We start from the raw sequence: 12,313 nt of genomic DNA, 5'->3' as shown, positions 1-12,313 counted from the left end.
GTCTATGTATGCTTAATTATTATTATTATACATTTTTATAGCGCCATTTATTCCATTGTGCTTTACATGTGAATGTTTTAGTTTGCTTTTCCTCTGAGCTCATGTGTGGAGAAGTTAGTTGAACTGATGCTCTTCATTTATTAACTCTGCTAGTAGTTTCAGTTTCTTTCTGGGGTAGGACAAACTTGCTCTCTCCCTCCTCAGACTGATGCATCATGATATGAAACATTTAGGCTAGGGTCACATTGCGTTAGCAGCAGCCCGTTCAGCACATACGCTAACGGGCTGCTGCTAGCGCAAGCGCCACATCACGCTAGCGCAGATGGAGCTTCTGCTAGCTCCATCTGCGCTAGCAGTGACGGACCCGGAAACGCTGCAGCCAGCGTCTCGGGTCCGTCACTGCGCTAGGCGATGCGTCCGACACTGCATTCAATGGCGGCGTTAACGGAGTACGCTACACCGCGTTATGCCGCGGTGTAACGTACTCCGTTTACCGTTGCCCCTGAACACAATGTGAACCTAGCCTTACTGAGCTGCACCCTGAAAAACGCCTGAAATTGAGGGCATGTGCACACGTCAGGATTTCTGGCAGAAATATTCCTGACAAAAACCGGACATTTCTGCCAGAAATCCGCATGCGTTTTTTTTTTGTGTTTTTGATGCATTTTTTTTTTTTTTTTGCGGTTTTTCCAAATGCATAGAAAAGCGGGAAAAATGTGGAAAAAAAACCCCGCAAAATTAATGAACATCCTTCTTTTTTTTACCGCGATGCGTTTTTTTTCGCGGAAACAAACGCATCATGTGCACAAAAATTGCAGAATGCATTCTAAATGATAGGATGCATATGTCTACGGTTTCTAATGCGGTTTTATCGCGTTTTTATCGTGAAAAAAACGTGAAAAAACCTGAACGTGTGCACATACCCTGAAAGTTCAGAATAAAGCCATCTAATAACATATTACACACTTATTTGTCATCATCTGTACACTATCGATTTATGCGAAGTTTGTTCAATTTCTATCCAAAATTTACATGATTCCCTATTCTTGCAGGAATTACAATATAGCTTTTTTTTTTTATAGGACAACACGTCGTATTTATATGATTAGAAAATGCCTAAAATGCTTCCTATGAAGTCAGCTGTATTTGACAATTTCACAGTAACTCAAGATAAAAAATATTTTGTGTCAGTGTATGCCAGATGAAAAATGCTGTGAGCTCAAATCAGTGCATACTCAGGCAATGATAAAAATGCTCCAACAAGAGCTTCCAATCTAAAATGACATTTACAACGCTTACACCTAGAAGTTTTCAAAGCTGTGACTGAGAAAGATCGCAGCGACACCAAGAAACCAGTGCCCAGCACTTCCCACCATGCAAAGGAGGAAAGAGCGTCTCAAACATCAGTTACAAGACATTTTGTAAGAGGCAAATTTACTGTAACAATGACAGCAGATATGTTTAAAAGACAGCTCATAAAGGAGGCGCGGTTTGCGGTGGACAAGAGTGGACGTGCTTTTGCATAGCTCCTGAAAATCCCCTATTTTCAGCTACCTAAAGCATACTTAAAGGGCACCTGTCACCCTGAAAATCGCGGGTGAGGTAAGCCCACCGGCATCAGGGGCTTATCTACAGCATTCTGTAATGCTGTAGATAAGCCCCCGATGATACCTGAAAAAGGAAAAAAAGACGTTATATTATACTTACCCAGGGGCGGTCCCGCTGCTGGTCAGGTCGGATGGGCGTCTCTGGTCCGCTGCGGCGCCTCCCATCTTCATTACAAGACGTCATCTTCTGATCTTCAGCCACGGCTCCGGCGCAGGCGTACTTTGCTCTGCCCTGTTGAGGGCAGACAAAGTACTGCAGTGCGCAGGCGCCGGGCTTCTGCCCTTCCGGCGCTTGCGCACTGCAGTACGATATCCTCTGCCCTCAAGAGGGAAGAGCAAAGTACGCCTGCGCCGGAGCTGTGGCTGAAGATCAGAAGAGGACGTCATGGAAAGAAGATAGGAGGCGCCGCAGCGGACCGGAGACGCCCATCTGACCTGACCAGCAGCGGGACCGCCCCTGGGTAAGTATAATATAACGTCTTTTTCTCCTTTTTCAGGTAACATTGGGGGCTTATCTACAGCATTACAAAATGCTGTAGATAAGCCCCTGATGCCGGTGGGCTTACCTCACCCACGATTTTCGGGGTGACAGGTTCCCTTTAATTATAGAATACCTGGTCATAAAACCTGTGCGATTATGCCTGGACTTGGATATAAGAAGAAAAAAGACCATTCATCCAAGAAAATTCCTTTATTGAAACTGAGGGACACTGTGAAGAGATCTAATGGAGGCCTGCTTTTTTCTGAGGTAAAGGTGAATAAGCCTTAACCTCATAATATTGATCCCTGCCAAAACCCGAAGGAGTTACGGCTTCATGGTGCTCAGATCGCCTGTCGGTCATCAGCTGTAAAGCTCCCTGCACTTAACGAGGCTCCACTATCAGCTGACGGTGTCCTGAGGAGAAGCCGGGTGGACACGTGAGATCCTGAAACAATGATGCAGCAGAAAAAAGAAAATGGTAACGTGGCTGAGATTCCCGACCTTACAGAACCTCCGATGCCAGCTGACAAGATGCGCCGAGGGATCGCAGTGTTTTCCGGGGCTGCGGCTCAACTAAGGGGAGAGGTAATTAAAGCAAAGAAGTTTCCTGCTCCTATCCAGACTCCGGTGCAGGCTGCCAGTTATAAGAAGAAGCGCAGAGGGACCACAGTGATCACTGCAGCCATGACGCAACAATCAGGAACAGATGGAGAGTCAAAGTCTTCAAAGCTGCATGGCCTCGGCAGTGTTTACTAGGCTCTCCAGATCCCAGAGGGTCTGAGATATGATGCAACTGTGTTTATACCAAGGGTCAATGGCAGTATAAGAGGATGGGCATTGAACTCAGAGAGGGAGGATGAAGGGAGTGTCTTACAGTTACAAAATCAGTGACACCCCTTCATGACCAGGCAGAAGGTGAAGCTTTCAGAGAGCAAATATCATACAGAGACAATGAGAGGAAAACCCTCTCAAATGCATCAAACAAAATAAAGGAGAGTAAAGTCCAAAGAAATGGCCTTACTGATCAATCATCAGGAACAATAAGTAAACTACCAGTACTTAAAAGCAAAAAACTACTTTATCAGTCAACTAATATATTGAGAAGTAACACCCTTAAAGGGCACATGTCTAATTTACAGTCAAATGAGGCCAAGCTTTTATCTAATGGGAAAAATGTGAGTCTGCATCTGAAATTTTTACCTGAAAAGAGTACCCCTTCTAAATCCACACATACTACTAGAGACTACAATCTGGGGGAAATTAAAGGGGAATTTCCTAATGTAGCTCTTTACTCTGCTAAATTTGTTAAGGAAACAACAAACATCTTCTCCACAGACAAATTTGTTTCTTCTCACAAAGATATAGAAAACAAATCTGATCAATCAGATGAATCCCTCGGACTCATCGGGAAAGTTGGAGAATAGTCACTCTGAGGAGTTTTATAACGATACAGATTCTTTTGGTTACAGAGGTAACTATTTTTCTGATGACATGGTTCCCGGTGACAATTTTTCTTCATGTTCATATTCTTCTTCAGAACATGCAACCAGTTGTGAACATTCTGAAATTTTTGAAAAATTTAAACAAAAAAATAAATCCGTCAAACTAATTCAGAGAAAATTACAAGGGCAATGTAATTACAATAATTCATTGATAAATTATATTCAAGCAACCGATGATAACCCAACATAAAAATTTATCATCAACATATGTAAGGCCCTCCTAGTTTCAGTAGATATTTCAGGGAAAAATACTAGTAATGACGACAACAAAAATATCGCCTGAAATCGAAATGGAATCTGATGATTCTATACACAAAGTCAAAACTTCCGAGAGTTTCATCAAAGAGCTCTTCAAAGATATGTTATTGCGCATAGCGGATGTCTCACTTTCAAAATCCTATGGAGCTTCTGATGGCTCTTTATGTAACTCAAAGAGAATTGTCTCCTCATTCAAAATTCAAGAGTCCACATATCCTACTAAAGATCAGAACAGTACTACAATCTCAGATTCATTGAAAAACATTCCAAAAGATATTACTTCCTTCATAAAAAGTCTAACTAATCTTGAAGACTTTAAACGGAAAAACAATGTGAAGATCAGAGGGATTCCAAAAACAGTCCAGTTTTTCCAGTTGAGGGATTACATCTCTTCCTTAGTTTCTCATTTAATTCCCAACGCCCATGGGAAAAACTTAAAGGGAACCTGTCACCCCGTTTTTTGAGATTGAGCTATAAATACTGTTAAATAGGGCCTGCGCTGTGTGTTCCTATAGTGTATGTAGTGTACCCCGATTCCCCACCTATGCTGAGAAATAACTTACCAAAGTCGCCGTTTTCGCCTGTCAATCAGGCTGGTCAGGTCGGGAGGGCGTGGTGACATCGCTGGTTCTTCCTCAGCTTTACGTTGGTGGCGTAGTGGCGTAGTGGTGAACAAGCAGCGCGCGATCTGCGCTGTAATCCCTTGCATCGGTGGGGGCGGCCATCTTCCTGGGGCCGCGCGTGCGCAGATCGAGTGCTCTGCTGCACGGGGCTTCAGGAAAATGGCCGCGGGATGCCGCGCGTGCGCATTAGAGATCGCGGCGGCCATTTTCCCAAAGCCGAGATGCAAACTCAGCTTTGGGAAAATGGCCGCCGCGATCTCTAATGCGCACGCGAGGCATCCCGCGGCCATTTTCCTGAAGCCCCGTGCAGCAGAGCACTCGATCTGCGCACGCGCGGCCCCAGGAAGATGGCCGCCCCCACCGATGCAAGGGATTACAGCGCAGATCGCGCGCTGCTTGTTCACCACTACGCCACTACGCCACCAACGTAAAGCTGAGGAAGAACCAGCGATGTCACCACGCCCTCCCGACCTGACCAGCCTGATTGACAGGCGAAAACGGCGACTTTGGTAAGTTATTTCTCAGCATAGGTGGGGAATCGGGGTACACTACATACACTATAGGAACACACAGCGCAGGCCCTATTTAACAGTATTTATAGCTCAATCTCAAAAAACGGGGTGACAGGTTCCCTTTAATTGAGAAGGTCTTTAGAATTTGCAGGCCATCTACTCTTTCGTCTGATGCTGCTACTGAGGTTATCGTCTCTTTTTACCCCAACTGGGTCAGAAATACACTACTCGTTATTTCAAAAGAGCCAAGATTCCTCTCTTCTCCGTTTAGTCATTTAACCTTTTTTAAAGACCTGTATAAGGAAACCTTGCATAAAAGGAAATTATTTCAATCCACTACTCGTGAGCTTCAAAAGGCCAGAATACCTTACAATTGGACTCAGTTATCTACACTACAAATTAAATTTGCATCTAAGTTGCTTAATATTTCTTCTCCAGCGGAGGGAGCTGACTTCCTGAAATGAGCCGGTATAAAATCCTCCATGGGTTCTCCCGGACTCCTTTCTATGTCCAAATCAAACTTTCATCCCAAGTCAAATAGTTCTACAATCAACATTTTACTGAAAATAGTAACTTTATTACCAAAGGCCCGGAAAAGCTGTTTTCCACTTATTCCTCAATTGTAGCTTGTAAATGAACCGTACTTTGCCCCCACAAAGTCCTAGGGTCACCTTAGGTGATTCCAGACAGGCCCTTATATACATCATACTTACTTTTTTGTTATTAAGAAGAAACAGTTGTATTAGGTTTAATATTGAGCTACATTTAATCTGTTTGAGTAAGCTACAGTCTTTTTCTGTTTGAGTAAGCTACAGTAGTTTATATATGTATGCCTGTCTTTTCCCTTTGTCCCTTCTACCCTGTTTTCCGTTACCCTTTACCTCTATTAAATTTATAAAATCAATAAAAATTATTTGATAGAAAAGACCGCTCATAGGGCTTGTTGTGAAAGACTGTGCACCATTATTATTTGTACGACCAGCTCTTAATGGAGAAATGGCCCGCAAACTTGGGGTTTCTCTGGAAAGAGAAAGTATTAGAAAATTAATGATTAAAGAAGTCCTTAACTAAAAGGAGGATCTTAAAAAGACTCAAGAGATGCTTTATATTTCTTAAAATGAATGCCTGCACACGTCACAGAGTGAACTGCAGGTGCTTCACACAAAATTAGAATATCATCAAAAAGTTAATTTATTTCAGTTTTTCAATACAAAAAGTGAAACTCATTATATAGAGTCAATACAGAGTGATCTATTTCAAGAGTTTATTTCTGTTAATGTTATTGATTATGGCTTACAGCCAATGAAAATTCAGAAGTCATCTCAGTAAATTATAATAACAAACACCTGCAAAAGGCTTTCTAAGTGTATAAAAAGGTCCCTTATTCTGTTTCAGTAGGCTCCACAATCATGGGGAAGACTGCTGACTTGACAGATGTCCAGAAGGCAGTAATTGACACACTTTACAAGGAGGGTAAGACACAAAGTCATTGCTTAAGAATCTGGCTGTTCACACAGAGAGCTGTATTCAAGCATATTAATGTGATGCTGAGTGGAAGGAAAAAGAGTGGTAGAAAAAGGTGCACAAGCAACCGGGATAACCGCAGCCTTGAAAAGATTGTTAAGAAAAGGCCATTCAAAAATTTGGGGAAGATTCACAAGGAGTGGACTGCTGCTGGAGTCATTTCTTCAAGAGCCACCACACACAGACGTATCAGGACAGGGGCTACAAGTGTTGCATTCCTTGTGTCAAGCCTGTCATGACCAATAGACAACGCCAGAAGTGTCTTACCTGGGCCAAGGAGAAAAAGAACTGGACTGTTGCTCAGCGGTCAAAGGTGTTGTTTTCAGATGAAAGTAAATTTTCCATTTAATTTGGAAATCAAGGTCCCACAGTCTGGAGGAAGAATGGAGAGGCACAAAATGCAAGCTACTTGAGGTCTAGTGTGAAGTTTCTACAATCAGTGATGGTTTGGGCAGCTATGTCATCTGCTGATGTAGGTCCACTGTGTTTTATCAAGACCAAAAGTCAGCGCAGCCACCTACCAGGAAATTTTAGATCACTTCATGCTTCACTCTGCCGACAAGCTATTTGTAGATGGAAATTTAATTCTCCAAGAGGACTTGGCACCTGTCCACACTGCCAAATGTACCAATAACTCGTTTAAAATCAACAGTATCACTGTGCTTGATTGGCCAACAAACTCGCCTGACGTTAATCCCATAGAGAATCTATGGGGTATTGTCAAGGGGAAGATGAGAGACACCAGACCCAACAATGCAGATGAGCTGAAGGCTGCTATCAAAGCAACCTGGGCTTCCATAACACCTCAGCAGTGCCACAGGCTAATCGCCTCTATGGCACGCCGCATTGATGTAGTAATTGATGCAAAATGAGCCCCGACCAAGTATTGAGTGCCGACCAAGTATTGAGTTGCATTTAGATTTCAGTGGGCCAACATTTCGGATTTTAAAATAATTTTTCAAGCTGGTGCTATAAAGCATTCTAATGTACTGAGATAAACGACTTGGGTTTTCATTGGCTGTAAACCATAATCATCAACATTAACACAAATAAACACTTGAAATACATCACTGTTCGTAATGACTTAATATGAGTTTCACTTTTTGTACTGAAGAACTGAAATAAATTAACTTTTTATTAATATTTTAATTTTGTAAGAAGCATCTGTATTTTACCATCAACGTTTGTTTTGATCGTGACAAGAAAATTGTTACCAAGACACTGGCAGTAAAAGATACTAAAGCTCATGACAAGTCACCAGTCACTTTATCCTGGCCTTTGTGGAAAAACAGGTTATTGCTATTGTAATTGAACGCTTCAAACACGATAAGAACAAATACCGTATATACTCGAGTATAGGCCGACCCCCCTAATTTTGCCACAAAAAAACTGGGAAAACTTAATGACTCGAGTATAAGCCTAGGGTGGGAAATGCAGCAGCTACTGGTGAATTTCAAAAATAAAAATAGATACCAATAAAATTAAAATTAATTGAGACATCAGTAGGTTAAGTGTTTTTAATATAATGCTGCACAAATGTTGATTATGGCCCCATACAGACACTTGCCCCATATAGTGCTGCACAAACATTGATTATGGCCCTATAAAGACACTTGCCCCATATAGTGCTGCACAAACGTTATGGCCCCATAAGATGCTCTATACAGACACTTGCCCCATATAGTGCTGCACAAACGTTATGGCCCCATACAATGCTCTATACAGACACTTGCCCTATATAGTGCTGCACAAACGTTATGGCCCCATAGATGCTCCATACAGACACTTGCCCCATTTGCTGTTGCTGCGATAAAAAAAAAAAAAAAAAAAATCACATACTCGCCTCTCCGTCGCTCAGGCCCCCGGCACTTTCAATATTCACCTGCTCCTCGTTCTGGCGCCGCTCTGTCTTCAGCACTGACGTTCAGCAGAGGGCGCGCACTAACAACGTCATCGCGCCCTCTGACCTGAGCGTCACTGCAGAAGATGCTGAAGACAGAGCGGCGGCTGAAACGGGAAGCAGGTGAATATCCCCTCCCAGTTATACTCACCTGCTCCTGGTGCGGTGCAGTCCCTGCTTCTTCCTGTAGTGAGCGGTCACAGTTACCGCTCATTATAGTAATGAATATGCGGCTCCACCCTTATGGGAGGTGGAGCAGCATATTCATTACTGTAATGAGCAGTACCATGTGACCGCTCACTACAGGAACAAGCTGGGGCGCCAGGGACCGCGCTAGGAGCAGGTGAGTATAATTAGACAGCCCCCGCTCCCCCTCCCCTGCCGACCCCTGGGTATGAATCGAGTATAAGCCGAGAGGGGGACTTTCAGCCCCCAAAAATGGGCTGAAAATCTCGGCTTATACTTGAGTATATAAGGTAAACTGATGAATGAGAATAATGAAGGTGAACAGCAGCTAGAAGAAAACTTCAGATTCAGTATGTTTGAGATGGAAGGCCACAGTCCTGTAACTGAGGAACAAATATTACTATTCAAAGCTTTCTCACGTTAATCACATGCACGGTGTTGTGCACTCGTCGCAGCTGGCAATAAGATAGTCCGCCAGAGGGAAATGCTGGAACTCTTATTGTCGAAGTGAGGAAATTGGTTATTGCTGCCAGAACTTCTAAAATTGATTCCATCTTCAAGAGACAAGGTGGAAAAGGGGCAATTGTCAATCAAGCAACTCGGTGGGGCAGCACCTAGCTAATGAATTAGCGATTGCTGGAGCCAAAACCCTATCTTGGAGATACGGCCAACCCTCTGGTAACACTACATGAAGGTCAATGGACACAGGTGGCAGGTGAATTGAAGGAATTGTTTCATCACCTATTCACAGTGACTAAAAAATTAGAAGCTGAGGATCTAACTTCTGATATTTTCGTAAAGGAGTGGTAGAACTTGCTATTTTGCTTGTCCCAAAGAGGGAGTTTAAATCGCAGATGGCATTGCTGCTTTAATGAAATGGAGAGACACTGCTATAAGAAAATAAAATTCTTATGGCAGCTGTTTATGTGGACCCGAGTCATCGTATATTGCTGGATGATGAACAGCTTACTAAATGAAAAGAAGCTCTGATTGAGGTAGCAGTTAGGATGAGTGGGCTACAGGACTGCCAAGAGCAAGAGGACTTGGGTCTTACCATTACTACCTTATCTTCAGCCTCATTAGATGAGGAGTATCATTTTGAAAAGTATTTGAACCACATGAAGCAGTCAAAACATTACCACAGGGAAAAGCATTCCATTCCCATAGCAAACTGATTGACCAGATTTAAGTAAAATTTTTCACTTGCTCTCAAAGTACAAGAGTTCAACCATTTATCAAAACTGTGTATGAGGCAATTCCTTTATACCCTGAAATTGTTAGAGATGTTGCCAATGTGGTTAAAGCTTTGCCATCAAGTTTACAATCTAGATTACAATCTAGAGTAACAACTTCTGAAACATACTTCAGATTCTGTCTAATAACAAAAAAAAAAAATCATGCAAATAATGGTAGTTGTAGGAAAATATAGAATTCCATATGGGACACAATCTGAAGTCATGCTTACTATTATTGGTGCTGTTCCCACTAAATGCTCCTGGAGAACCACTGCTGTCCTTTTCTTTATCTTGATTTTCAAAGTCCATATTCAGAGACCTGTAAAGAATAAAACTAGTTTTAAACAGATTTGCAAAACAAAGACAAAAAGGACAGGCTACACTATATCATAGTGAAATTGTGGCACAAACTGGGAATAAAACAATGCCAAAGTTGAACTAATTTGGCATAATTTTAGGTGTGGCTCTCTAAACTTGTACAATTGCCTCCAAAACAGGCTACGGCTACATTCACAGATCTTTCGATTTTTGTGTCTGTGTAAAACGAACCGATTTGCTCTCATGTGGCAAGTGTATTGCCTCCGCATTGTACGAGATTGTTTAATCATCTGTTTTTAAAAACTGAAGCAGGTAGACTATCTGAACTTTTATCTATTTTAACACCTTAGCGACAGAGCCAATTTTGAGCTTAACTCCTTGTAACTCCTTGAAAATCTTGGGATTTTCAGTTTTTGCACATCTGTTTTTTGCTTCCCTTCTTCCCAGAGACATAACTTTCTTATTTTTTCAATCAATGTGGCTGTGTGAGGGCTTCTTTTTTTTACAGGATGAGTTCTACTTTTGAACGACCTTATTGCTTTTACCATATAGTATCCTGGAAAACGAGAAAAAAATTAAAAGTAAGGTGAAATTGCAAAAATGGTGCAATTCCACAATTGTTTTTCTTGTTTCTACCATGTTTACTAAAATGCCAAAACTGACCTGCCATTATGATTCTCCAGGCCATTACCAATTTGCAGATACCAAACACGTATAGGTTGTTTTTTTTATTTAAGTTAACAAAAAAATCAAAAGTTTGTAATAATAATAATAATAATAATAATAATAATAAAAAAGCAATTTTCCAAGACCCGTAGCGCCTTCATTTTTTTGTGATCTGGGGCAGAGTGAGGGCTTATTTTTTGCGAGCTGAGCTGATGTTTTTATTGATATCACTTTGGGGTACATACAATCTTTTGATCACTTGTTATTGCATTTTAATGAAATGTTGCATTTTGATTTTTTTTCTCATTTTGCAGTTTAATGAACGGATTCATTCTTTTTATATTCTGATAGATCAGGAGTTTCTTAACACAGCAATACCAAATGAGTATGTTTGATTTTTTTTTTTGTTTTACTTTGAAGGGGGTGATTTGAACTTTCATATTTTTAAAAAAAAACTTTTTCCCCCACTTTTTACTTGCTTCAATAGTCTCCTTACAAGAACTGAAGCGACTATCATCCGATCACTTGTGCTAAACATAATAGGGCTGCAGCTCTGCTATGTGTAGCAATACTGATCATCAGCTATGAGAGCCAGCCACTGGGCAGCGCTCATAGAGCGGAAATAACCACCACAGCCAATTTCCTACAGCGGAATGACTGCGGCATTTAACATGTTAAAATGTTGCAGTGACCAAAAAAAGGAATTCTGGCGTTTTGATCCAATCGGATTAATTCTTTTTACATTTTGATAGATCAGGCGTTTCTGAAAGCGGCGACACCATATATGTGTATTTTGTTTTTAATTATTATTTTATTTTGAAAGGGGCGGTTTTGAACTTTTAGATTTTTAAAAACATTTTCTACTTTTTACTTGTTTCAATAGTCTCCATAGAAGATTTGATTGAAGCTGCGATCTTCTGATCACTTGTGCTATACATAGCAGTGCTTCAGTCCTACTATGTGTAGCAGAATTGATCATCTGCTATGAACGCCAGCCACTGGGTAAGGCTCATAGCAGAGCGGCAATGACAAGCGCAGGGGTCTCCAGCAGATCCCGCGTTCTCATTCAAACCCATCGGCGCCAGGTGATTATGTAACAGTGGCGCCGATGGGTGAAGCTAATGACTCGTTTCCGATGTGGCCATGTTAAATGCTGCTGTCAGAGATTGACAATTGCATTTAACATGTTAAGAGCCAAAGGTGGATCGTGATTCCACCTGCGGCTGTTAGGGGCATGTGTCAGCTGATATCAGCTGTCCTGTGCCGGAAAACATGACAGAGCCCACATTAAACAGGGTGAGGAGACCTATAATGATAAATACAGCAAATGTCGTAAAGGAGTTAATTATTTTACTGTGTTTGCTATACAGAAAAACAACATGACTGTTTTATAGATTTGGTTGCTCCGGATGCAGCGATACAAATGATCTATACCTTTTTTTTTAAGCAAAAAAAAAAAAGCTGTGTTTTTAGTTGTTAAACGGGTTTTCATAATTTTGTG

The 12,313-nt window shown here is 41.5% G+C and overlaps 1 protein-coding gene across 1 annotated transcript in view; it reads right to left on the bottom strand.

The window, feature by feature from the left end:
* Positions 1–12,313, bottom strand: part of SPPL3 (signal peptide peptidase like 3) — a 129,517-nt gene that overhangs the window by 37,491 nt on the left and 79,713 nt on the right. Inside the window, exon 3 of the mRNA XM_069757952.1 lies at positions 10,059–10,147. Coding sequence (XP_069614053.1) covers positions 10,059–10,147 — 89 coding nt within the window. The remainder of the gene's footprint in view (positions 1–10,058; positions 10,148–12,313) is intronic.

Source organism: Ranitomeya imitator, chromosome 1, assembly GCF_032444005.1.
Source record: "Ranitomeya imitator isolate aRanImi1 chromosome 1, aRanImi1.pri, whole genome shotgun sequence".
Classification (NCBI taxonomy): Eukaryota; Metazoa; Chordata; class Amphibia; order Anura; family Dendrobatidae; genus Ranitomeya; species Ranitomeya imitator.
The sequence above is the reverse complement of the archived record's forward strand: the minus strand, read 5'-3'. Positions and strand labels throughout refer to the sequence as shown.